Raw genomic sequence first — 25,231 nt, forward strand, 5'->3', positions numbered from 1 at the left:
GTCTGCTGACTCAAGATGAAAGAGTTCATGATTTTTTTTCCACCTGAGGAAGTAAATAAGGTTTTATTCTCCTTATATTGTTGCTCGCTGTCCAATACTGTAGAAAGCCAGACCGATATATATGAACTGAGAGAAGGAACAGTTCATTTGAAAACACCCCAGCAAGGACTTTGCTACATATATTAGGGATGGCAGTGGTAAGTGTTTCACAGCTCTGGGATATTTTTATTTCATTTTATTTTTTAGTGAAAGAATTTTAGTGTACCCTCAAAAAGAGATGATAGAGATTTTGTTTAATTTGAAGTAACTGGACATTTTGTGTAAGGTATGAGAAAAAAATCTTGTATTTTTAGAAATAAGCATCCCGATTTTTAAAAGTGCAGAGCACTTAGCAGCCCCAGTGATTTCACTGTCCAAAAGACCCAAAAGGCCCTTGTCAGTGTCGTAGAGAGTGCAGTTTCCATGAAGGAGTTGTTAGGCACTGTTATTATCAAAAACAGTGTTACTAGGAAGCTGAAAATCTGTAGAGATACCAATAAGTGCTTGATTTTTAAGATAAAAGCATCTCTTTATTGATCACAGGATGTAGTAACTGATGGCAGTCCCCCTTTTGGATAGATGTGGCTATCAACCTCGGTGTCTGTGATGAACACACATTCACTCATGTTTTGGAAGGTTCAGTTTTCAAGTGTTGTAACATTATTTTGTTTTATTACTTTAATTGAAGAGAGCAGCCGGTGATCAATAAGGGGATGCTTTTATCTCAATCACTGATCTTTTATTTATAAATACAGATTTTCAGGCATCTATTAACACTGCTTACAATTTTTAGTGTATGGCAAAGATCAACTAATTTCATTAGACTATAAACCACTGTAAAACTAGCAGACAGGTTACATTAATATAACAAGGACATATAATTGCTTACCCTGTGGGACAAGATGGCCAATTTTAGTCTGATGGGTTCTGTGCTTTTCTTGGTGGGGAGCTAAGATGCCACCCTTTGCCCCTGCTCTTGGGTGTCAAGGGCCCCGCTACTAGCCCGGGAAGGAGGTAGAGGAGGGAAATGGAGGAGGGGTCTAGGTTTGCTCCTCGCTCTGAGTCCCAGCCCCTCTCAACCCCTGTGGGTTTCTTACCCTCATCCCCCTTAGGTGGGGTTACCCTCAGTCCTTAGATGCTGTGGGGAAGGGAGTCTCCCTGTCCTTACTTCAGTTCTCAGGTCTTCCAAATCTCTCAACACACCTCCAAGCTCCAGTCCTTTCTCCTTCCTCCTCCTGCCCTGTCTGCCTGTTGCAGGGGCTTTTATTAGGTTCCTAGCAGGGCCTTAATTGACTGCAGGTGCTCCAATTAACCTGCAGCCAACTTCCCTAGTCTACAGGGAACCACGCCTTAATTAGCCTTGAGCTTATATATTTCCCCTCTAGCACTCTCCCACTGCTCCCTGGCCCTCCTGTATCACATATCTCCTCCCCCCCCCCCAGCTCAACACCAAGGGGTTGGGCTACTTGGGACAAGACACAGTGTTGTTGTGACAGGATGTCCACATTGCCATGTTGGCTTCCTGCTCTATACTGTATCCGGAAGTGGAAAGGTTGTAGGGATAGAAACCATCTAGTCACTCGTGAATTCCTTTCCTTGTTTGTGTGCATCCATTAGAGTGGGGCATAGTCTGTCACAAGGGTGAACAGCCGCCCAAGCAGGTAGTACTGTAGAATCTCCATGACCCATTTAACTGCTAGGCATTTTTTTTCTACTATGGCATATCGTTGCTCCCTGAGCAGGAGCTTTTGGCTAAGATAAAGGATTGGGTGCTCCTCATCCCCCACCATCTGTGAAAGGATGGCCCCAAGTCCTACCTCCGAGGTGTCTGTTTGTAGGATGAATTCCTTTTTAAAATCCTTTTTATGAGCACTGGATGACTGCAAAGGGCCATCCTTAGGTCTGTGAAAGCTTCTTCTGCCGCTTCGGTCCACTTAACTATCTCCAGGCCCCGAGCTCTTATCAGGTCCATCAGAGGTGCTGACCTTGTGGCGAAGTGAGGTTTTACCTCTACTACCTCCTCCCTCACGTTTGCATACAGTGGGTCATCAGCTTGGTCCTGCCCAAAACAGTCGCATGCGGGACTGATCTGGCCTGATTCTATTGGAATGGGCTCCCCTCCTCCTCTTGGGGTGCTTCCGCTCATGCTGGGGGCCATTTCTGGGTCTCCCCAGGACCTCCTCCCAACCAGGGCAGATCTTTGATTTGCTGCCAAAATCCTGGTTCCTAGTCTTTTGTCTGTCCTCCTTATCCATCTGGATTTCTGAGACTTCCCAGGGGGGTGAAAATAACTCTGGGGAAAACCCATCAAAAATTGTGGTAGGGTCATTCATGGGCACCTCAGACTCTGCTCGGGGTTTACTTCCCTCCCCTAACTCGATTGGGGGGAAGTAAGTTCTCGAACTCAGGAAAGTCCCTGCCAATTAAGACCAGATAGGGGAGCTTGGGGACCACCCTTGCAGTCATCTTGGTAGTGTTTCCCTAGATCTCAACCTGTATTGGAATTGCAGGGTAGAAATTTACTGTGCCATGGACACATGTCACTCCAGTGCTCTTGGGCCGGCCCAGTTAGTCTAGCCCCACTAACTTCCCTGAGACCAATGTGACAGCACTCCCAGAGTCCACCAAAGCTATGGTCTGGATGCCGTTCATTTTTACCGGCCTGGTGTACTCATGTGAGCCATTGCGACCCCTACCAGGCTGATTAGTTCACATTGTTCCCCAGGATCCCCCAGATTACATTGCATTGGCTCCTCCCTATTGGGGCACTCGGCTGCTATATGCCCCAACTCCCCACACTCATAACAGTGATATCTCATCCCGGAGGTGCCGTCTGTCTTAGACCCTTGGACTCCTTCCCCCAAGTCTCTCCCCCTGGATCCCCAGGTCCTCTTGGGGCCTCAGGCCACTCCTTGGGGCCTGTTCTTCTGGCTATGGCTTTCCTGGCATTCTCGATGATCTGGGTCCTCGGGGTTGGGACTGGTTTCCTGAAATACCGTGTTTCACCTCCTGGGATTTCAAACCGCTCACAGGCTGCCAGTTGTCTCTCGATGAGGATGACCAGTTCATCATAGGTGGAGGGGTCATTTTGGCCTACCCAGGCTTGGAGGCCTGTGGGTAATCCCCTCATATAGTGGTCCAGCACCAGGAGCTCCATCATTTGCTCTGAGCTGAGAGACTCTGGGCATAACCACTTCTGTGCTAGGTGAATTAGGTCAAACAGTTGTGGTTGTGGTGTCTTGTCTTCGCAGTACTGCCATTCATGGAACCTCCAGGCTCGCAAGGCTGTCATTACCCCTGCCCTGGCCAGGATCTCCTCCTTCAGTCAGGGGTAATCTGCCGCCTCATCTGTGGTCATATCATAGTAGGTCTTCTGGGCCTCCCCACACAAAAATGGGGTGAGGATGCCTGACCACTGATCTCAGGGACAGGCCTCCCACAGGGCTGTCCTCTCAAAGGCCAGGAGGTATGCCTCCACATCATCCTCCCGGGTCATTTTCTGCAGACAGTAGCTTGTCCATATGGTCTGCATCCCATCATATCCACGGCTCCTCTCCTGGTTCACTAGTTCTTGCAGCATGGCCCAATATTCAGTGCCCTGGATCATCAACAGGTGATTGGTCTCTTGCTGCAGCCGCATGGCCTCCTGTTGTGCAGCTGCCTGGACCTGGGTAGCCTCCTGCTGGGCAGCAGTGGCTTGCACCAGTGCTTTGACCACATCCACCATTTTGTGACCCCCCTGGACTATGTTCATGGCACAGAAATCCCACTTCTCACACCACATGTGGCAAGATGGCTGATTTTAGTCTGTGGATCCTGCGCTTTTCTTGGCAGGGAGCTAAGATGCCACCCTTTGCCCCTGCTCTTGGGTGCCAAGGGCCCTGCTACTAGCCCAGGAAGGTGGTAGAGGAGGGAAGAGTCTAGGTTTGCTCCTCACTCTGAGTCCCAGCCCCTCTCAACCCCTGTGGGTTTCTTACCCTTGTCTCCCTTAGGTGGGGTTACCCTCAGTCCTTAGATGCTGTTGGGAAGGGAGTCTCCCTGTCCTGCTGGACAGGGTCTCCCTTACTTCAATTCTCAGGACTTCCAAATCTCCCAACACACCTCCAAGCTCCAGTCCTTTCTCCTTCCTTCTCCTGCCCTGTCTGCCTGTTGCAGGGGGTTTTATTAGGTTCCTAACAGGACCTTAATTGACTGCAGGTGCTCCAATTAACCTGCAGCCACCTTCCTACCTAGTCTACAGGAAACATGCTTTCATTAGCCTTGAGCTTATATATTTCCCCTCTAGCATTCTCCCACTGCTCCCTGGCCCTCCTGCATTACATTAAAACTGGTGGCAACATTATACTGGCAGCATGTACGCTGAGCTCACTTTTTTCTGTTCTAATAGATTTCTTCAAAAACTGGTATCAGTCCATAATCATCTTTGATTTACTGAAATACTCAACTGCCCCCAGGTAAAGACTTTGTTTCAGATAACAGCAACTAAATCTGAAATTAATGTAATTTTTGGTATCGCATATCCAGATATAATTATGGAAATTTCCTTGTCTAATTCTGACAAATGGAGATAGTAAAGTCAATTACTGCCTCTATACAAACTGGAAACCTAACATAGGTATCCCATAGAAGAAATTCCTGTATGTTTATAAATTGTAGATGGAAGGATACCAGCGTGGTGGAAATCTGATAAAATACTGATGGCCTTTTTGCAGTCTCTTCTGGAAAGCTCACACTTCAGACTTTGCCCCTGCTCCTGTACTCAGTAGCCCTTAGCATATCAATTTAAAGAATCAAGCTCTTGGGAACTTTGATGTTAACTGACTCAGACAGTGAATAACTATTTACCAGCATTTAACATATAATATCTAATTATCTGAAATGGACCTAAGATGTACAGTTAGAATCCTGATTTATATACAAATTTCCACAAAGTTTGAGTGGGTTCAGAACCAAGCATTGGACCCTGTGTATAGAGGTGTGCCCGAGCCCCAGAGTTCAGATCCAGAGCTAAAGTTAGCTAAAGTTTGAGAGGGTTTGGATCTGCCTTTCCACTCTAAGCTGATCTCTAACACATTAGTTTTATAGTCAAAGATGGTAGCATCTGCTGCACTTATGTTTGCTTGACACTTCCCACTTCTTTGACAAACTTGCACTGTTCAGCTGCAAATTTCCAAATCATAGAATCATAGAAGATTAGGGTTAGAAGAGACCTCAGGAGGTCATCTAATCCAGCCCTCTGCTCAAAACAGGACCAGCATCAACAAAATCATCCCAGCACCAACAAAATCATCTTTGTCAAGCAGGGCCTAAAAAATCTCACGTTTCCCTCACGCCGAATTTATCTAAAAAGTTTCAGCTAAAATTTCAGTGTGCATTATTATTTCAGGTAATAATATAAGAGAAAAAATGTTTTACTCATCTCAAAAAAAAGTTATTACAAAAGTTTTATTGACCAGCTCTCTAGCAGCCCCAGCCTTTGGTACAAGGACTAGAAATGTGGTGCAGGGTTGCTTTTTTTGCCTGAAAACAGAAGGGTTGCATATAAAACAAAATCATAACATGATTCCTAGAGACTAAACTTAACAGGCCAACCTCCAGTCTGAATAAGTTTCTCACCCTAAATGTCTTCTGCAGGGCTAGTTGTGATCCTATTTTCATGAATGTAATCACACTGCCCGGTTACTTCCTAGGTGCAGGATAAAGTTGTCTTCCTTGCTTTTCTCTTATATTCCCAAAGTTAATTGCAACCCAGTGTGTGCAAACTGAGATTTTTCAGCAGCTAAAACTAAGCAAAGTTGTGCATTTGTGTCTCACATTCTTGTTCACATTCTCTTAAATCTTGATCTTTGGTAATAAACTTACAATTGTTTTCACTATAAATATATCTCAGTATGGTAGTATTGTGCAGGGTGCTGATCCTGAGTTGAGTCATCCAAGCTGGCGTGTACAGCTAATGTGCTACTTCTGTGACCTGTTCAGTAGAGAAGGGGCTGGATACTACAGGGTACACTTCAAAGAGGCTTAAAGAGTGGGGTACATCTATTGTTAACCTTCAAAATAAAGTAAAGGCTGACATAGGCCAGAGGAGATTGTTTGGGAGGGGGGCTACCAGGCTGAAGTGGGGCTGTCAAGTAGCTGACAGCCAGTTAAGCACAAGCAAGTCTCTCTCTTGCTGGTGGCAGGGGGGTAACAAGGTGACTCACAGTCCTGGGTACCACGAGAACCATCACATAAAAGTGCTATATAATGCAAAGAAACCTAAAAAATAAAAGGGACCCTGTTTCTTCTGCAGAAGAGGTGCCTTCCTACACACCAGCCTTGAGTTTATGGAAGAGGTTCAAACACGTCAGTATGAGATATAATATCCTCCCTCTCACAGATGTGCACCTCTCCTCCAAGCCATTGCCAGTGCCCGCGCCTGCCTTAGAAACACAAATGAACAACTAAAAGACAATCTTTATTGCTATATACTTTTCATTTGTCCTTTTCATTTGTTGCTTTAACTCCTAGGTGTGTACCTGTCGAACAATCAGGGGAGCTACTTCATTTCTATGAATCCTAAATCAAAATTCAACATATATATTTTATACTAACACACTCTATATATTGTTTAAAGAAAAACACCTGTGTACTAATTAAGTGTCATGTGTTAACCTAAAGCCATGGGCGGAACATTATGTAATCTTTAACTATTGGCTACTGTGCTTATCTTGTCTTGTTGCTAGACCTATCCAGGGGTTTGCGACTCCCTACCCTGTCATTTCCATCCACCCATGAAAAATCCATATAATCCATTGTAATCAATTGTTTGGCAGTGTCTCTAAGCCTAATAAGCAAGGCAACACTCCACCAGCGCTGTGTGTAATAAACCCACGTGCTTAATTCTACACGATGTCCATATTTTGTTCCTTCACTAAGTATGCTGATAAATCAGGCGTATGTGTCTCATACTGCACATCCCAAAGTAGTGGGCACTTTTGAACACAATCTTTCTGTGTCTCACTTCCTCATGTGTAAATCGGGGATAATATAATCCCTTGAATTTACATGAGTACTTTGAAAATAATTAATTAATGTTTGTGAAGCACTCAAATATTACAGTAATGAGCACCATGGGGAAAATAAAAGCCCATGATGAAATTAATAATTGTATAATCTGAAAAGATTTGGAATAGTGTGCTGTAAATAGTGCCTGGGGCTACATACTGAACAGTGAGTAAAAAAACGAAAACATTGAATAGGGGCTCATTCAGTCACCACCATCCATTTTGTGGACTGAATGAGTCTGGTACACTGTGGTTAAAAACCAGTATGTGATCACATAATTAATGGCTGTATCATTATTCATACACATAAGGGGGCAAATTAAAGTTGCACAGACTACCTTAATTCTGGTATTTCCCATCTTTTGAGTGCTTGACTTTGCAACCTTAACATTCTTTTAATGTTGCTTTTGTGTGTGAGATACATATATACAATTTGACTTCACTTAGTAATAAAATACAGCAGCTGTTCAGAAAAACAGAGCTGTTTAGTAACAGAGAAACACTACACAACAGATTGAAAGACTAGAGCAGGAAGTGAAGAAGATTGTATCCAATTCAAACTAAATTTAAACAGGAATTTTTTAAAAGTATTATGTAAATGGAATTTGACCAGGACATTAGGACACTCCTGTACTTGTCATAGGTCCTGACCATATATGGCCTTTAAAGAACTTGTGTTTTAGCATTATCCAATACACGGTGCTTTTCTCAACCGTGATAGATAATACCATGCTAGATCACAGCTGGCACATTGAGGAGAATGCCACTTACTGACTATCTAAAAATGCCCTTTCCTGAACACTCCAAGTTTCCACCAAGCCAGATCCTATATAGGTTTTGGAGGTTTGAGTTCACAGTCCAAGGTGCAGAATGATGATGGATACAAAAATAGAATGACATTTAATATTCCAAACACATGTTAAATGAAGGGTTTTAAATTAATAATGATTAAGAAAAATTCATATATATTAATACCATATACCTCCAATTAACTCATTAGAAACAAATATCAATATCCTGCTTTCTAGGAAACATAATGAACACATCATAGTACCTGTGTATGAAAACTGAACAAGATCCCACAGCGCATTAGGGTCTATGCCTTCCATTTTGATCTCCTCTTGCTTGGCCTCACAAACATCACTTGTGAACATGGCAGCAAAGTAGTCAGAGACAGAACTGAGAACAAGCCTACAAAAAAGTGACATAGGTGTCAGTAAAATTACTGCATTTCCATTAGTTCCCTAGAATGCTTACATTAAGAACACTCACAGATTTTTATTTGTTAAAAATGTTATTTTAATATAAGTACAAAGTAGTATCAATATTTTATTTATATCTGTAGGTGGAGAGATATAAAATTACAAGTAGGGCTAACACTTCTCATTATAATTTGTTTTTGCATCACAGTGTAACTCAAGGTTTCAGAGTAGCAGCCATATTAGTCTGGATTCGCAAAAAGAAAAGGAGGACTTGTGGCACCTTAGAGACTAACAAATTTATTTGAGCATAAGCTTTTGTGAGCTACAGCTCACTTCATTGGATGTAACTCAAGTGGTACATAAGCACAGAAGTACAAAAGCAAAATAGGCAAATTGGTTTACAGTCTTAGTTGCTGAGGCCCTATCAGTCAGTATCAGAAACAATGTCACTTTTGTTAAGATAACCACCACCTGGGGTCAAAGCCAGATTATGAGAGAAACTGGTACCATGGATCAGAGGTGCTCTTAACACCTTCCAAAAAGGTCAGATTATGGTACCTTTACTCACAGCAAGCAGTATCTGAACTCCACACATAGCAATTTAGATTTCAGTGGGATTATTTAGAGTGTAAGGTACTATTAAACATGAGCAAAGACATCAAAATCTAGTGGAAACAAATTGTTTATTTAGGAGACATTGCATATAGAAAATTAATTGCTTAATTGCTACCATCTATGGCTCGTTTGTCTCGGGACATAATTTGTATAAAACTAAGATACTGAAAGAAATATATATGAGGAATATCCCATTTTTTAAGACCCAAACACCAGATCTTTAAACATTCATTCAAATGTCGCCTTACAACAATGTGAATGTTGGGCCCTTTGTCAGGCGTGGACATTTACAAAAAATAATAGGATCAAAAAACGTTTGGGGGGGACCTAAACACAGAATAAGTCCTACAGACTGTAATACACCATAACAATAGTCCTAGTCTTATATTCTCTGAACAGTCAATGCACAAGTGCATAGCTGAGAGAGGGGGCAGGAACAGCCCTGGGAGATGCTGACTCCCCTTGCATGAGGATGTGTATTCAGTACCAATCATCACATCCAGATCTGATACATTCACATACTTATTCTATCAGGCCTTTAATGACAATAAGAGAAAAATACATCACAATACAGCACTTTAAAAAAAGACAATAGCTTTTATTTGGCTCTCAAGAGACTCCTAACTGATTCATGATCAAAGTATTATTTAATACTTGGAAACATTCTGTCAGATAAAGCCTGTCTCAAGTAGTAGATGGTAAGTCATTTTGTTTTAAATCTCACATCTATGGCATGACCTTATTCCCATGTGACAAATGCCATATTGTTTTTTATTTATTAATAATTGTCTTGGATTTAATAGCCTAGCTGTAAATTAGACAATTAGACTTCTAAGTAATGGCTGATTTAAAAAAAATCAAAGGTTGGCTAAACTTCAAAGGAGAACTTTACTTCATTAAAATGCTATTCACAGATTCACAGGCTTCCAATGGATAAAAATACTGTGTAAAAATGCACTGATTAAATAAAGTTGAACAATATTCTTTTAAAACAATTAAATATATTTTCTCTAATTTTCACCATTCATAACAGTCATACATTATTGATGTTATATTATAACATATCCAAATAAAGGGATAATTTCTGACCTAACTCAGAGGTGCAGTGGATGGAAGAAATGTAGCACAGGAGTGCTATTCATATCTCTTGCCAAGCCTCTCCAAGGGCAAGCAAGGGGATTGTGAAGAGGCTACTTGGACTAGCCATTGCACTAGCACACCCACACAAACGAGCCAAGATTTTGTCTAGTGACTAGTTAGGATTTCTTTAAAAACAGTCTACAGCAACATCTGAGTAACATACTAATAGTGAAAAAATAGCTATATTAGCAACAGAAAAGGCCAATAATTCCACAACCTTCTAAAACTTTTTTCCCTTTAATATTATTTATTAAACAAGTGAAATTCAATTGAAAGACAGTTCCTAATTATTTTTTTTCTGAAAGATAACACTTTATTAAATCATACTAGTGCTTCACAAACATCCAATATTCAAATGGCATTAAAAAAAGAAGATATCAAAGGGCCCAATTAATCTATAGTGATCTACTGTTTTCTGCACCTCTCGAGGCTACAAATAGTAAATAGTTGTAAATCTTGGCCTGGAGGTATGCTGACCTATTCAACAGAAAGGTCAGTTGTCTCATGGATGTCATTTACTTTTTTCCAACTACTGCCCTGGCCATGGGAATATACAAATGAATCTCTCTTCCCTTGAAGATCATTACATCCAGTTCTTCACATAGCTTCAGAGATGATTCATGGAAAGAAAAAGAATTTGTGGGGGGAGAGGAATTTAATCCAAGATACTGAAAGAAATATTGACTTCTTAATTGCACCAACCGCTAGCTGGAATTACAACCTGCTCCCAATAGCCCTCAAAACTTTCCTGTTTCCACTTGCAATATGTTATGTACTGGCAAGCTTTTTCCATTTTATTTCTGTCTGACTTCTTTCATAGTACAATGATGCCTTACAATTTCCCCAGCAGTCTTGTGACAGCCTAGGCCCCTATGATCACTCTGTTAGAAAGTTATGATCTATGTTGTACAAAGTACGTCTTGTGAGTATCATTTGACAAATCAGTCTGCTGAACATTACTGTCCTGGTAAAATGTGTGTATCAACATTGTATGTAGAGTTATAAGATTCTACTCTATAACAATGCTGTAACATGCTCCAGAGTTAGAAAGCAGGCCAAAAACAGTTTTGCAGAGACAACAAGACTATAACTTAGTTAACTGAACATTATTCAGCAGGGGAGAAAGTGTGAACAAGGAATTTACATTCCATCACAGGGATGACCTAAAACTCACATCCACAAGAGACTATTTTTCACTATGGCTGAGCAAGAATGTCTCTAGTACAAGAAATTGAATTATAAAGAGGGGAGAAAAATGCTTTACCTCACTCTCTTCCTTCACCTCTGCTTATGACATCAATGACTCCTACAGAACTGAACTTTGTGGGGGGAGGGCGAGATCCTGGCTGAAAAAAAACTCAGCTGGTGGACTGCAAAATGTCTGGTGAGAGAGATATTTTCTTTGAATCCCTTTTAGCTTGTTAAAATAGATATCAGTTGCATTTCATCTTTTATTTATTTTGTAACCATTCCTCACTTTTATACTTCTCTACTTTTGGACATTTAAAATCTTTTTTTTTTCTGGTAGTTATAAAATTATCTTATTGTTTTATCTTAACCAGTGTGTTTGGATTAAATGTGAGGGAAACTCCATTTGGGATAGCAATGCTGGTCATATCATTTTCCTGTGATGAAATGACAGACTTTATATGACCTTGCACTGTTCAGTAGTGTGCTGGGAAATATAAGACACACATTTCTGGGGAAAAGTTTGGAATTACAGAATCTTCTGGTATTCTTCTGCAGTGTGATTCATGACTAGCTAGCTAGTAGTACTCAACGCTGTGTAACTGAGAGCAAGTTACAAGCTGGAAGCTGTGTGTTAACGAGCCAGGAGTGGTTGTTCATGACTAAAGCAGTGTAAAAGGCATCCCAAGTTGGAGAACTGAGGAGTCACAGCTATTCAGCAGTATAGATGATACCCTGGGTAATGTCACAAGTCTACATACAAATGTCCAGTCACACAGCAGGAAACATCTCGGGGGTTCCTTACTGCATAAGGACATTTAGGGCCTAATTCTTCTCATACTAGTTTATTCCATTGACTTCAGTGAAATTGCTCCAGATTTACAGCAGTGTAAATGAGAAGAGAAAGACACTAATGGCATCTGCCTCAGCATCTTAGATTCTTTAACATTCAGAAATATTTTACATTAAAATATAGTCCTTTTTCAGATGGTGAGACACAAAAGATATTTTACTTGATGCAGTAATGTAGAATTACATAGAAATACTTAATGTATGGGTATGCAGAAAATGCTCAATTTTAAAATAGGCAACCTGGTTTGAATAAAAATAGAGATGAACCTTCACCAAAAATTACTGGAGAAAGCCTTCCCTCAAGATCAAAAGAATTTGATCATTTCTCTCTACCATTCATTTTTTATTTGCTACCCTTGGTACTTCATGGTTTCAACAGGTACTGGAAGTGGAAGAACAAAAACGAAGGCTACAGTAGGGGAACTGTATCCTGGAAAGCAATGATTGTGAAAAGGAGTTATTGCTCAAAGTGGACAAGGAACAAAAAATGAGCTTCCAGGGTGGCCAGAAGGGTTAATGTAGCCCATGAATGCACAAACAGGTGAGTAGGAGTTCTTCAGGAGCTCGATCTATTCAATTTATCAAAAAGAAGGCTGAAAGGTGACTAGATCGTAGTGTCTAAGTAGCTTCACAGGGAGAAAATACCAAGTATTAAAGAGCTCTTTAACCTAGTGGAGAAAGGCATAACAAGAAACATTTACTGGAAGTTGTAGGCCAACAAATTCAATCCGATATAAGGAGCATATGTTTGACAGTGGAGGTGACTAGCCACTGAGACAAGCTACCAAGAAGTGGTGGATTCTCCATCTTGTGATGTCTCCAACTCAAGATTGGACGCTTTTAGTAAAACACAAGTTACTGGGCTCATTACAGGGGTAACAGTATACAGTCTATTGCCTGTGTGTTATTCAGGAGGTCAGACAAGATGATCTAATTGTCCCTTCAACCTTAAAAAAAATTATGTGTTCTGATACTATGACAAACAGGGTGGCAGAATTGGGCAATTTACTTTTTGCTAATTAAGTCTAAAATGGGTTTCCATATTTCTTTTTGTATTTTCCTGTAGCACCACTTTTTATATAAATATCTACAGAAAGAAGTTTGTGGGGAAGAAAAGTTAGGATGAGAGGGCTAGGTTCACAAAGGGAGTTAGGTGTTGCAATACCTATTCAAAACGCAGTGGGATGCACAGAGCTTGAGTTAGGCACTCAGGCTTCCTACACAATGAGTGTAGGGAAACGGGCACCTTAAAATGGGATTCACAAAAGCCAGCAAGCTGAGCAGGGAGCCACCTAAGATAGCTAAGAGGAGATGCCAATGAGGGGCATGTGTGTTAAGCATCACCCTCTCAGGGAGTTCAGTCTAGCACAAGCATCGGCAACTTTTGACACGCGGCCCCATCAGGGAAATCTACTCACAGGCCGGGATGGTTTGTTTACCTGCAGCATCCGCAGGTTCAGCTGATCGTAGCTTCCACTGGCCGCAGTTCTCCATTCCAGGCCAATGCTGCAGGAAGCGGCGGCCAGCACATCCCTCGGCCCACGCTGCTTCCTGCAGCCCCCGTTGGCCTGGAACAGTGAACTGCAGCCAGTAGGAGCTGTGATTGGCCGAACCTCCGGATGCTGCAGGTAAACAAACTGCCCTGGCCCACCAGTGGATTTCCCTGATGGGCTCCATGCCAGAGGTTGCCAATCCCTGGTCTAGCACCTATCTCTGTTTGGGATTCTCAGCTCTGAACTCTCTGCTGGAGTCAGGCACCTAAATAATCCGGTGGGTGGAAAGTGGGGGGAGGGGAGGAAGGAGATCCTTCATTACTGTCAGCCCAGAGGTTAGGGTACTCACCTCGGATGTGGGAAACTCCTACTTCAAATCTCCCCTCCACCTGATAAGAAGGGACTTGAACAGTGATCTGCCACCTCTCAGATGAGTGCTCTAACCACACTACCTAGAATGCTGTCTTTTCGAGATAACATTCTAATGTTTCTCTCTTTATTCATTGTACAGGGAGCCTACACATGTAACTGAGGTTTTGTACATTGCATTGTTGTTTCAGTGATTTTCTGGTTGCCGAAAAGATAGGATTTGTGACACTCAGCATTGCAATGCTCAAGTCCCTTTTTGGATCCAGGCCTAAATTTCTTCTAGATTTTGTGAGGGAAGATGGTCTGTGGTCCCCTTGTCTGGGGCACAGACAAGCTCCTCCCCAGCTTTGGATTCTTGATGCCCTGAAGAGAACTACACAAAGTCCATGACAGAAGAGACAGCTGACACCTCCACTCTCCAGAAAAAGGAGGGAGTCCATGAAAGCTGGACATTGGTTGGCCCATCCGGCCATTACTCTTTTTGTTCTAAATTTGCTTCCTGGAAGTTAACATTTTGTTTGAATACCTTTTATTCTTTCATTACTTGTGGGATAGTTAGTGCTTTCTCCCTCTCTGTAGACAGGTTTTTTTTTGGTGACTATTAGCACTAACATGAGACTTTTGTGGGCTATTGCAGTCATAACAGTCATTAATCTGAGTACTTCTTCATATTGATTTTAGACCTTTGCCTATTTCTTTCCATTATTATTTGATCACTGAGTAATCCAGCACTATGTGCTTGCATTTGTCCATTTCTGGTTTGTATCCCGTGAGAAATAATGCTCATTTCACTTTATATGGTGCTGAATAGGAGTTTTAGGTGCAATATAATTTTAGAATGGTACATGTAGGGCTTTGTAAATTTGGTTTATTATGTCTGCCTTTTATTCAAGTCAGACTGTATGCTCACCCTGCATAATATTACCATAAAACTTTCTCAAGAGCCCTATTTGACTCTCTATCTATTCTCAGGAATTAGTAATGGAAATATTTTTCATCAGATATATTTTATTTTAGCTTCAGTAATGTAAGAGCCAGAATATGATCCAGCTGACATAGAGATGTAAGGCAGAGTAACACATCACTTAACTTCCCTGATTCTCTGATACACATTCAGGATGGAAAGCAGGAGCTATGTCTCTAGTACTTCTCCTTCCCCTCCTTATTAGGGAGTAGGCAGAGATGGGTGAGGAGTGGAAAGAGCCACAATTGTTCCTTCCAATATACTGGGTAGCATAGCTGGGCCATCGTGACAGAGTAATAATCTGGACAAGGCCATTCTTAAACTCTGGGTTTCAGCCTAGGCTACTCTTGTGGCAGTGCAGCTATGTGCCAGCCTGTATTCAGGGCTACTTCTAAATGCATAATCTAGCCCTAAATGACATGTTTCAGAGTAGCAGCCATGCTAGTCTGTATCTGCAAAAAGAACAGGAGTACTCGTGGCACCTTAGAGACTAACAAATTTATTTGAGCATAAGCTTTCATGTAGCTTTTAAGCTACAGCTCATTTCATCGTAAAATAGAGTGGGAAGATTTTATATACACAGAGAATATGAAACAATGGGTGTTAGCATACACACTGTAACAAGGGTGATCAGGTAACGTGAGCTATTACCAGCAGGACAGGAGAAAAACCTTTTGTAGTGATAATCAAGGTGGGCCATTTCCAGCAGTTGACAAGAAAGTGTGAGGAACAGTAGGGGGGGAGAATAAACATAGGGAAATAGTTTTACTTTGTGTAATGACACATCCACTCCCAGTCTTTATTCAAATCTAATGTAACCATGTCCAGTTTGCAAATTAATTCCAATTCAGCAGTCTCTCGTTGGAGTCTGTTTTTGAAGTTTTTTTGTTGAAGAATTGCCACTTTTAGGTCTGTAATTGAGTGACCAGAGCGATTGAAGTGTTCTCCGACTGGTTTTTGAATGTTATAATTCTTGACGTCTGATTTGTGTCAATTTATTCTTTTACGTAGAGACTGTCAAGTTTGGCCAATGTACATGGCAGAGGGGCATTGCTGGCACATGATGGCATATACCACACTGGTAGATGTGCAGATGAATGAGCCTCTGATAGTGTGGCTGATGTGATTAGGCCCTATGATGATGTCTCCTCAAAAGATATGTGGACACAGTTGGAGACGGGCTTTGTTGCAAGGATAGGTTCCTGGGTTAGTGTTTTTGTTGTGTGGTGTGTGGTTGCTGGTGAAGATTTGCTTCAGGTTGGGGGGCTGTCTGTAAGCAAGGACTGGCCTGTCTCCCAAGATCTGTGAGAGTGATGGGTCATCCTTCAGGATAGGTTGTAGATCCTTGATGATGCACTGGAGAGGTTTTAGTTGGGGGCTGAAGGTGATGGCTAGTGGTGGTCTGTTATTTTCTTTGTTGGGCCTGTCCTGTAGTAGGTAACTTCTGGGTACTCTTCTGGCTCTGTCAATGTGGTTCTTCACTTCAGCAGGTGGGTATTGTAGTTGTAAGAACGCTCAATAGAGATCTTGTAGGTGTTTGTCTCTGTCTGAGGTGTTGGAGCAAATGCAATTATATCGTAGAGCTTGGCTGTAGACAATGGATCATGTGATGTGGTCTGGATGAAAACTGGAGGCATGTAGATAAGTGTAGCAGTTAGTATATGTTCCTCACATGTTCTTATCAACTGCTGGAAATGGCCCACCTTGATTATCACTACAAAAGGTTTTTTGTTTGTTTGTTTGTTTGTTTTTTTCTTCTCCTGCTGGTAATAGCTCACCTTACCTGATCACTCTCGTTACAGTGTGTATGTTAACACCCATTGTTTCATGTTCTCTGTGTATATAAAAACTTCCCACTGTATTTTCCACTGCATGCATCTAAGGAAGTAAGCTGTAGCTCACGAAAGCTTATGCTCAAATAATTTTGTTAGTCTCTAAAGGTGCCACAAGTACTCCTTTTCTTTTAGCCCTAAATGCACACTTTCAGGAAAAAATCTACAAACATCTTAGAGAAAATACAATGATGATATATTTTTAAAGTAATAATCAGTCAATATACAAAGTCTATTCAAATATTGATGAAATCAACAGAAAAATGAAAAAAAATCTGTTACCTTCCTTTCGTAACTGTTGTTCTTCAAGATATGTTGCTCATGTCCAGTCCATTCTAGGTGTGTGTATGCCGATGTGCATAATTGTCAGAGACTTTTTCCTTAGTGGTAGCCATAGGGCCAGCTGTGGTGCCCTCTGGAGTGCTGTGCTCATGCGGCGGTATATCAGACGCAGCTGGCCCTACACCCTCTTGGTTCCTTCTTGCCAGCAAGTCCGACAGAGGGGTAAAAGGGTGGGTAATGGAGCAACATATCTTGAAGAACAACAATTACGAAAGGCAGGTAACGATTTTTTTCTTCTTTGAGTGCTTGCTCATGTTGATTCCATTCTAGGTGTCTCACAGGCAGTATCTAGGGAGGCGGGCTCAGAGTTCACTGCTTGGCAGCTTGCAGTACTGCTCTACCAAAGATAGCATTGTCCTTGGCCTGCTGGGTAAGCATATAGTGGGACATGAAGGTATAGACGAATGACCAGGTGGCCGCTCTATTGATGTTCTGAATAGGCACTTGTGCCAAAAAGGCTGCTGAAGAGGCCTATGCCCTGGTAGAGTGGGCGGTGATGATCGCGTAGGGGTGGGGGGGAAACCTTTGCTTGATCACAGCAAAAGCGAATGCAGACAATGATCAGGAGGAAATTATCTGAGCAGAAACAGGGTGACCTTTCATCCTGTCGGCCACAGTGACAAATAATTGTGTCGACTTACGGAATGGGTAGTCCTGTCAATGTAGAAGGCCAGAACCCTCCTGACGTCCAGGGCATATAGCCTGCATTCTTCCTCCGACTTATGCAGCTTTGGAAAGAAAACCGGTAAGTAAATGTCATGGCTCGAATGAAACTTAGAGACTACCTTAGGCAGGAAGGCCTGGTGCGGTCTTAGATGAATCTTGTTCTTGTAGAAGACTGTATAAGACCAAGGTGACACCTGAATCTCTTGGAGGAACAGGATACCTGATGTGTGGGTAGAGGCGCTCCAGGCCCTTAAGGAATCTGGCCATGATATCCTGAGAGAAAACCCACCTGCCCTCAAGCGGTGGGTGGAAGGCCAAAATGGCCGCTAGATGGACTTTATGGATGAGAGTGACAAGCCCTGAAGCTTGAGGTGCAGGAGGTAGTCTAGAATGAGCTGCAATGGGGCTCGCTCGGGACAGACCCCCTTATTCACTATCCAGCAGGTGAATTGCTTCCATTTGGCCAGTAGGTAGCCCTGGTGTAGGGCTTTCTACTGCCCAACAGGACTCGATGGACCTCGGACAAGCACTGCCGTTCTTGCGTGTTTAGCCATGCAGTAGCCAAGCTGTCAGGTGAAGCGCTGCCAGGTTTGGGTGCAAGAGACTGCCATGGTTCACGGACAAAAAGTCCACCCTGAGTGGCATCCAGAACAGAGTTGCCACTGAGAGGTCCAGCAGAGTGCTGAACCAGTGTTGGTGCAGCCACGCCGGTGCTATGTGGATGACCTTCACCCTATCCAGTTTGATCTTCATGAGAACCCTGGGCAGCAATGGCACTGGAGGAAAGGTGTACATCAGAGCCCCTGACCACGGGAGCAGGAAGGCATCTGACAGGGATTCCTTGTCCCTGCCCTGGAACGAGCAAAAGACATGGCATTTTCTGTTCTGCCTGGACACAAATATGTCCACCTGGAGAGTTCCCCACCTATGGAAGATAGAACTGACCACCTCTAGGTGAAGGGACCACTCGTGGTGAGACAAGAATGTCCTGCTGAGGCGGTCTGCCCAGGTGTTTCTGGCACTTGGGAGGTGAGCAGCCACAAAATGGATGTTGTGCTGCAGAGAGAAATCCCAGAGCTGGAGAGCTTCCTGACAGAGGGAAGACAACCTGGCTCCCCCGGTCTGTTGATGTAGAAGACCGTGGCGGTGTTGTCCATTAGGACCTGAACCACCCTGCCTTGAATGTGAGTCTGAAAGGTTTGGTAGGCTAGGCGTACCACCCTGATCTCCCTGATGTTGATGTGCAGGGACCAATCGTGACTGGACCAATGGCCTTGAGTACTGAGATCACCCAGGTGGACTCCCCAACTGAGGTCCAAAACATTGGTGATGAATAGACCAGGGCCGCGAAGGGGACTCCCTCCAGCACTGATGTGGGATCTTGCCACCAGGTAAGGGACAACAGTACACTGTCTGGAATCTTGATCACCCAGTCCATACTATGCCAGTTGGGGACATAGACAGATGCCAGCCATGCCTGTATGGGCCTGAGGCAGAGTTGCACATGCCGTACCATGTAAGTTCATGCTGCTATGTTGCCCAACTGTCTTTCAAATGTGATTATCTAGATGTATTGTGTTGCTTTCCTGTTTGTTCTTGCAGGAACCCCATATAAAGTTAGATCAATACATTCATACAGGAAATTCTAATAATCAACTATAATTATTCAGTAATCTCATCTCACTCACCAGGTCCTCACACTGTTAATACCATTGTAACATATCACTATTCTTGGATTATATAGCAGACTCATCCATCACAAAGTCAAAAAACTTTTGGAATTAAGCTTTCAGTCTCAAACTATCCTTATGCAAAGCTTCATATGAAACACTTACTATAACTCTCTGGGATAGATTATCAGTGCTGCTACAACTATTTTGTATTATTTAGACATGAAAAGGAAAGCTTAACCAAGCCCGCTCAGGCTTTCTTTGTTCAAGAAGTCCCCAGGCAGCTTTGAGTTAGCACAGCTCTAATGCAGCCCTGCTCCTTGATCCAGTATATGAGACATATCCAGAAGTAGGAGACAGAGCTCGGACATCACTAGTGATTAATGATCCTCAGCTGCTGAAAAGGATCCTTTGGGGTAGTAAGCAGCTGACACAACTTTGAGCAGCTGTGATTCTGCTGTACATTGCACATTGGAACCAGACTGGCAGCCAAAAGATCAGGCAACTGAAAAGGAGGCTAAAAGTCATCTTGTGCTTCCCCCAACCCTGACACTATGCTGAACATTAAAAGGCTGGCTCTGAGTATTAAGGTGTTTCAAAAATAAACTAATCCTAATTCACATTTGTGGGGTAATGTTGTACCCCACAAACAAATATGATGTGATAGCTCATGAACTAGTGGCCCTCCACTATGCTGTTTTAGGGCATTGTCACCTATGCACATGTATACAGTTCAGAAAAAAAAAGGAAGTAAAACAATTGTCTATATCAAAAAAGGACAAATGTACCTCAGACATGTTGAACTGTTACCATATGTTTTAATGGCTCTATCTTGTATTCTAATAGCATATGCTAATTACTAATAGCTGAGACAGTGGCAGCAGAATACAGTCTCTCCCTAAGATGAAGGTACTCCAGGGATGTTGGCCCCTTCAAATCCAGTCAAGTTAATGTCACAACGCAAGGCTGACCAATTATCGACCCACCACAAGAAACAACAAAACTCCCCATCTTACAGCAGGTTCTTGTCACGTACACCAAAAGGAGCTATATGCAGACCCGCTAACATAAAGGGTGCCAACCTGGGACCCGGCAGGCGAAAAAGCAAAAGCATGTTGAGTGCTTAAATCAAAGGTGTCGTGTGCAGAGAACCAAAAGCAGACCTGCTGACATAAAAGGGCCCCAACCCGGCACCCAGAAGGCGGAAAAGCTAAGCGACCTATAGCAAAATGACACGAACCCAACAAAGCCCCATAAAATACAGCAGCCAACAAGCGAAACGGGGGGATTTTCCACGTGTACACCAAAGAGACTGATCATCCCTCGGCCGAGATAATCCTCCCATTAGCGCCGGCCCGTGTCTTGTAGTGTTCATTGTAACTTACCCTATGCCTACCATGCGATTGGTGTCTGCACTGCTGGTCGGTTGGCTCAGATGTGTGGTATGTATGTAACTTTTCCTATCACCTTTAAGTCTGTAACTCCCCCTACTTCCCCTTTGCCTAGGAGGTTGTATAATTTGAATTGTCTATGGGCAAACCATTGGCTCTATTCCCCAGCCACCGTGTAACTTTGTTTATCCAATAAACGTTGCCACTGTGCATTTTTATCAATTCACTTGTCAATGGGTTTGTGTTTTACCCAGTAAAATAATTCCCGAGCCCACTAGTGCCACAGATAGTTAGCACCAGTTGACTCTGTGTTGAGAATGCCTGTCTTCCTTTACCTAACATTCCTGAGGGGATTTTCTGTCTAGGAATTGTGCTCCAAATACTGAAAACATAGAAGGCTCTTAAGGGGATTTTCTGTGTTGTATAATTCAAGATGGTGAACAAAAGGGCACGTTATTCTGCTTCTGATCTTATAAAAATGATTCGTAACTCTGAAAGCCAGTTGTTGCGTGATCACAATGTATTAGATGATAATGACTTTGTGCTGGATAGTGTTGAGAGTTGCCTTGAGAAGGAAGACCATGTTTCCATTGATTTGTTCATCAAGCTTGTCTTCAGACAACAAGGCGCTCGTGTACAACCTTGATCTAAGACAGAAAGAAACATTTGGGGATAACTTCTTAACCAGTTTCAGCTTGCTGAAGATCTCATCAATGAAAATTTCACCTATGTTCTAACAATATGACAAAGCCAGCCAGATATGCATCTCAATGAGATGCATCTGCATCACAGTACAGAAAATTTTCATTAGTGTTGGGGTTTTCTGGACCACTCATCCCTGGTTTCCTGCATTCCAAAGAAGGGCAACTCAGTAATAATGCTATTGAGGGGCATCATGAAATGGTTTTAAAAGGAGACAAAAAAGAAACCCTACATAATTCTCCACTACAATAACACTAAAAGTGGTGCTGATAACATAGACCATAGAACATCTTGAAATAATGTGCTCCTGTAGGTGCAAGATAAATAGGGGGCCAACGGGTTCTTTTTCTTTCAACATGTTTAATGTTGCTAGCATTGCAAGTTTCATCACTTGGTTTCACAACAATCCTGCTTGACAGCACACTGAACCAAGACAAAGAAGGCGCTTGTTCCTTATCAATCTAGGAGAATGACTTGCAGTTGTACATATAAAGAGAAAAATATGTGATACTTATTATCGCAACGTGCTTATCAAAGCAGCATTCTCATCCCTTGACTACCATTGAAAACCAGCCACAACAGGAGCACCTAGCAGACTCAGCAGTGGACACTGCCACATTTGCCCAAGGTCAGCTGCCCAGAAGATCCACAAGCAATGTGAAGAAGGCAGTGAATTTGTATGCTCCACAAAAATGTTGATGTGTGAAAACTGCATACAGGCTCACACTAAATGAGACTCCTGCTGGTTCTTTCAATTTCAGGGGTTTGTTATGTTTGTTTGGTTTTTGCCTAACACTTTAAAAATTGTTCTGAATGCATTTTGGGGACAAAAATCACCCACAATATAATTAAAGACTTTTTTGTGACACTGGAATTTAAATATTTTTTCTCCTAAAACATTAAAGAACTGTTCTTGGTTTCTAGAAAGCATGTGTAGTCCAAACTATCCCCACAACACTATTCATAGATTCATAGATACTAAGGTCAGAAGGAACCATTCTGATCATTTAGTCTGACCTACACAACGCAGGCCACAGAATCTCACCCACCCACTCCTACGAAAAACCTCACCTATGTCTGAGCTATTGAAGTCCTCGAATCGTGGTTTAAAGACTTCAAGGAGCAGAGAATCCTCCCTCAAGTGACCCATGCCCCATGCTACAGAGGAAGGCGAAAAACCTCCAGGGTCTTTCCAATCTGCCCTGGAGGAAAATTCCTTCCCGACCCCAATATGGCGATCAGCTAAACCCTGAGCATATGGGCAAGATTCACCAGCCAGATACTACAGAAAATTCTTTCCTGGGTAACTCAGATCCCATAACATCTAATATTAATATCTAATATCTTAGAATTTTCTAAGAAGGATATTAATTACAAAAATAAAATGTGAAACTTTTCTTTATACAGCTGCATACAGTAATGCTCTCAGGATATAAAAGTGATTGTGAAATACTGTTTTGTCTTGCATCATGGTGAATTCTATCATGGATGGATGAACTTGTATTGATAAAATAAAAGACATCTCAGCCTAAATCTGATTAAAAGAAGCCAGAAATGTCAGAGCAGTAAGTAAGGAGAAGGAGGATCATAATATAAAGATCTGCACAAGCTACTTAGGGTGACAGCTCATTTCAGCACTTCAAGTGAGTGGGCTTGGGAGACATCACCACTCCCCCCAACCCATCAAGAAGCCAAGCCTAAGAGTCTAGCAGAGCATCAGCATCCCTCTCAAAGAGCCAAACTCAAAAAGCCCAGTGAGGCATATGAGTCTTGGGAAAGGAAGGCAAACCCTAGGAGAGCACACGGGTGCATTTACTGAGAGTGAGTTAAGCCCAGAAAGCATGCATGGTCATATTTTGAACATCTGCACAATCCACCATACAGTGTCTCGTGTGGCTGGTGTTTATTAAGTGAGTAGTCTTGGAAAATACCACTACCTTTTTTTTTCCTAATTTCACCCTGGTTAAAAAAGTTCAGAAATATAACCTCTTCCTGTCCCAATAGGCATGCCTTCATTTAAAAGCACTGAGAGTCACTGCTGGAGTGGTTGCTGTCTGCCAATCTTACAAATTCCATGTATTTCCCACTATCAAAGGCAGAGTGGTCTAATAGTCTTTTGAGGAAGGGTAGTACAATATCTTGGGAGGCTGCCTGGGGTGCCTCTTTCTCTTTCTGTGAAGCCCATCCTTCTCCCTTGGCTTCAGAGCCCAAGCTTCTGCCCAAGACACAAGTTCAAAGTGTGTCTATTACAGCTGTTTTTACAGCACTAACATGAGCCCTGCTAACCCAAGTCTGTTGACCCAAGCTAGGAGGCTTGGTCCTGCTCAGTTCAAAGTTTTGTGTAGACTTACCCTCAGAGCTCAGAAGAAAGTAGATTGCATGTTGAAAAAAAGGTTTTCTCCCTGCTCTCCAGCAAACACCCTTTTACTTTAATTTCATGATATTCCACAAGCTAAAAAGAGTTTGTACTATGTCAGTACTTGGATGGGAGAACTCCCATGAACATTCAGGTATAGTAGGAACTAGGGTAGGTGATTTAGTACCATATATAACACTTTTCCAAGTCCATTAATAACCTAGCATTCTGCTAGCGGACACTGCTTCTGTACATGCCTTTCAGATGAGATGAAACACTGAAGTACTGACCTCTGGGGCTCATTTAGAACCTATCATATATTGTTTGTATTGTAATAGTGCTTAAATGCCCAACAAGGATCATGGCCCGAATGTGCTAGACACTTGCAAAGAAATACAAATGCAAAGAATACAGTCCCTGCCCAAAAATGGCTTCAAATCTAAAGTGTAAGACAAGAGGTGAATACAATAAAGACAGTATGACATAAGGTAACAATAGGGTTGCCAATTTGTAATACTTAAAAAACAGACACTCCAGCAGTGGTGCCAGAATGTGCCCCAACCTCATCTCTTCCCCCCTGAGGCAGTGCATCTGACCCACCTCTTCCCCTGAGATCCCTCCCCTGCCTTGTCTCTTCCCTGCGGCCCCCACTCCCCATTTGTTCCTCTTCCCTCCTCTTCCCATTGCTCACTGCTCTTCCCCTCTCTCCGCTACCCCAACCAGGTTGGGGGAGACTTGCCTGCTTGCTTGCTTGCAGTGGCCCGACATAGGTAGAAGGCAGCCCCGGCTGAGTACGGGTGATAACCTGGTGCCTTTCCCACATTAACCGGACTTTGGGTGTCTGGTCAGTACTACTTTTAGATCCCCTTTTTGAGTGGACTTTCTGGTTGAAAACCAGACAGTTAGATAAAATGAATAATTATGATAAGTGTGGTAAGCTATGGTCTCCACACACCATTTACCTATTGTACACAGTGGTCACAGTTGAGTTTTTTTGTTTGTTTTTGTTTTTTGTAGGCATCATGCCAGGAGAGAGTTTTAAGAAGGGATGTGAAATAAGACAATGAGGTAGCTTTGCAGATGTTTATGGGGAGATTTTCCTATATATATATATATATATATAAAGGCCAGCAAGGGAGCAAGTGCTATCAGAAAATATAATAAATGGGGAGCCAAGGTTAGCATCATTGGCAGAGTGGAGGTGGGAGTTACCTATTATTTCTTATGATATTGATGTGTTAAGGTGGAGACAGGCCTTGAAGGGCCTTAAAAGTGAAAAGTAGTCTTTGGCATTTGATGCGATAGAGAAATGAAAGCCAGTGGAAGCATACAAAGAGAGGGTGACACAGCTGAAACAACAAGTG

General features: G+C 42.5%; 1 protein-coding gene across 1 annotated transcript in view; it reads right to left on the minus strand.

The window, feature by feature from the left end:
- KLHL1 (kelch like family member 1) overlaps positions 1 to 25,231 on the minus strand; it is a 447,831-nt gene that overhangs the window by 288,142 nt on the left and 134,458 nt on the right. The window contains exon 3 of the mRNA XM_038387225.2: positions 8,140 to 8,276. Coding sequence (XP_038243153.1) covers positions 8,140 to 8,276 — 137 coding nt within the window. The remainder of the gene's footprint in view (positions 1 to 8,139; positions 8,277 to 25,231) is intronic.

The sequence above is a fragment of the Dermochelys coriacea genome, chromosome 1, assembly GCF_009764565.3.
Source record: "Dermochelys coriacea isolate rDerCor1 chromosome 1, rDerCor1.pri.v4, whole genome shotgun sequence".
In the NCBI taxonomy this organism is placed as follows: domain Eukaryota; kingdom Metazoa; phylum Chordata; order Testudines; family Dermochelyidae; genus Dermochelys; species Dermochelys coriacea.